This window comes from Coffea arabica, chromosome 8c (assembly GCF_036785885.1).
Source record: "Coffea arabica cultivar ET-39 chromosome 8c, Coffea Arabica ET-39 HiFi, whole genome shotgun sequence".
In the NCBI taxonomy this organism is placed as follows: Eukaryota; Viridiplantae; Streptophyta; class Magnoliopsida; order Gentianales; family Rubiaceae; genus Coffea; species Coffea arabica.
The window spans coordinates 33,217,047-33,219,733 of NC_092325.1; the positions used below are offsets into that span (position 1 = coordinate 33,217,047).

Consider the following 2,687-nt stretch of genomic DNA (forward strand, 5'->3'; position numbering starts at 1 on the left):
TGACATTTTAATGCAAACTACCATAAAGTTATATATAACTTTTGTTACTATAAGAGAGCTGTATGAAAAAACATTAAATCCCAAGTGGTATTGTGTAATTTACCCTATACATAATGTGCGATTATTATTATTATTTCTTGAGCAAAATATAAAGTGCAATTATTGGTGGGTGGGGATCTCAATCATCCACTACCTAATTGAGCACAACTTTTTGTTCCATTATCAAGAATTATCATCTAAATGTTTATTCTAAGCATCCATATCCAAATAAGTAATACTCCTATGATTTACAAAGCCCAACAAATTGTCTTTTACTACCATTTTTTTCATCTATTTATGCTGGGAGGAGAATTATCCAGCATCTACTTCTGTCTTTGCTCCAAATGGAGATGCAGTTGCATTTCTTCTCCATTAATGCTTTCTTTCTCCTACTACTTGTGCTATTCTTTCTAGTTAAACAACTCAAAATACAGAAAAGTTCAGGAAATGCTCCAAAGTTGCCCCCAGGACCAAATAAGCTTCCCTTCATTGGGAATTTGCACCAATTGTTAGGTTCACTCCCTCATCATTCACTCAAGAAACTGGCAGATAAATATGGACCTTTGATGCACTTGCAGCTTGGTGAGCTTTCAACAATCATCGTATCATCGCCAAAATTGGCAAAAGAAGTCCTGCAAACAAATAGTCTTGCATTTGCTAATAGGCCACAGCTTGTTGTGGCTAAGATAATTCAATACAACAACTTGGGTGTTTCTTTTTGTCCATATGGTGATTACTGGAGACAAATGCGACAAATTTACATTATGGAACTCCTTAGCGCGAAAAGCGTACAATCTTTTTTTAGTATAATGGAGGATGAACTTTCTTTTTTGGTTGGATCGATTGAGGCAGAGGAGGGTAGGCCCTTTACTTTGAACGCAAAAATTGTCTTATATTTGAACAAAACAATTTCCAGGGCAACAGTTGGGAGAGTATGCAAAGACCAAGGAGCATTAATTCTGGCAGCCCAAGAGGTATCATCACTAGCTGGGATTTTCAACATTGCAGATCTCTTCCCCTCGCTCAAAATTCTTCAACTTGTCTGTGGATTGAAGCCAAAATTGGACGAGCTATGGAGAAAACTTGATGTTATCTTGGATGATATTGTCAATGACCACGAAAAGAGCATGATCGATAAGCAGGGTGGAAATAGTGGGATGGAGGAGGAAGATGTAGTGGATGTTCTTTTAAAGCTGAAGGAGATCAATGACTTTCAGTTTCCTGTCACCAAGAACAGCATCAAGGCTCTTATTTTTGTAAGACTTTAAACAAGAGCATGGCTAGTTATTTTGCTTTATAGATTAATCTAATTCTGCATAAGGTTCCTATGCACCAATTTCTATTTTTCACTTTAAATTAGAGCATGACTTCAGTTTTCCTCCAGTTCCATAAAAAATACGAGTAATAAGGGTCATTTGCAACATGGCAGTTACTTTAGGTTGATAGGTGAGTGAAATTACTCTTATTTTCTATATAAACTTCACCCTTTAGTTTATCCTCTACATATTAACTCAAATTGCTTAAGGATGATCTCATTTATTTGCCACGCTGAGTACACAGGAATTGTCTGTAGCAGGAACGACAACTTCATCAGTCCTAGTGGAATGGGCCATGTCTGAAATGCTGAAAAATCCAAGAATAATGGCTAAGGCACAATCTGAAGTAAGGCAAGCGTTCAAGGCAAAGAAAAGAATTTGTGGGGGTGATATCCAGGGTTTGAAGTATCTAAAATGGGTGATAAAGGAAACTCTAAGACTACACCCTCCAGGTCCTCTGTTAGCCCCAAGAGAATGCAGAGAAGAATGCACAATTTCAGGTTACAATATACCAATTAACACAGTAACTATAGTAAATGCATGGGCGATTGGAAGAGATCCCGAGTACTGGAATGATCCTGAGAAGTTTAATCCAGAGAGATTTAGCGATAAATCTATTGATTTTAGAGGAAACAATTTCGAGCTCATACCATTTGGTGCAGGAAAAAGAGTGTGTCCAGGCATAACTTATGGTGTAACAAATGTTGAGCTTGTGCTTGCCAATTTACTCTATCACTTTGACTGGAAACTGCCTCAAGGAATCAACCCTCAAGACTTAGACATGACTGAGGTATTTGGTGCTTCAGCTGGAAGAAAAAATAACCTGTATCTGGATGCAAAAATCTACATTCCGTCCAATGATCATTGATGTCTTTTAGTATTGAAATGAAATAATATCTCATAAGCTTGTTTCAATTTCTGTTAATCCACAAAAAGATTAGAACAAATAACTTTTTCAGTCCAAATGGTCGAGCCTATATGTTGCAACTACTTGATTAGCAAAGAAATCAAGGGCAAAGTTTAGAGCAATGAAATGGGGCTCCACGGATTTTTGTTGCACAACTTTTTCTAGTGCATGCAAAAGGCTAACTTGCACAACTTTTTATTTTTAACTGATCATTTTTCATAAAGAGGAAACGGTAAAATAAACAACCAGACAAATACCAAATTTCAACCATTTACAGATACAAGCAAAACAATCCTTAAAAAGATAAAAAAAAATCAGCTCAGCCTAGTTGACTAAATAGATATCTTTTGCTTCACACCCCAATTTCTTCTGGTTCTTCCATTCCGTGATTCTTCAATATCTTAAGCTAAGCTGATAAAGATAAC

The 2,687-nt window shown here is 36.5% G+C and overlaps 1 protein-coding gene across 1 annotated transcript; it reads left to right on the forward strand.

Moving 5' to 3' along the window:
* The first annotated feature begins 287 nt into the window (after window positions 1–287).
* Window positions 288–2,270, forward strand: LOC113706493 (premnaspirodiene oxygenase-like). Its single transcript, XM_027228406.2, has 2 exons — window positions 288–1,295; window positions 1,600–2,270. Exons 1-2 carry the CDS (start codon window positions 384–386, stop codon window positions 2,221–2,223), a joined length of 1,536 nt encoding a protein of 511 aa, XP_027084207.1. The 5' UTR covers window positions 288–383; the 3' UTR covers window positions 2,224–2,270.
* The last annotated feature ends 417 nt before the right edge of the window (window positions 2,271–2,687 follow it).

What these genes read in the sequence shown, in the direction of transcription:
- LOC113706493 (XM_027228406.2), top strand. Translation starts at nt 384, where the DNA reads ATGGAGATGCAGTTGCATTTCTTCTCCATTAATGCTTTCTTTCTCCTA. An exon ending in GCATCAAGGCTCTTATTTTT is followed by an intron (nt 1,296 to 1,599) that starts GTAAGACTTTAA and finishes CTGAGTACACAG; the next exon opens with GAATTGTCTGTAGCAGGAAC.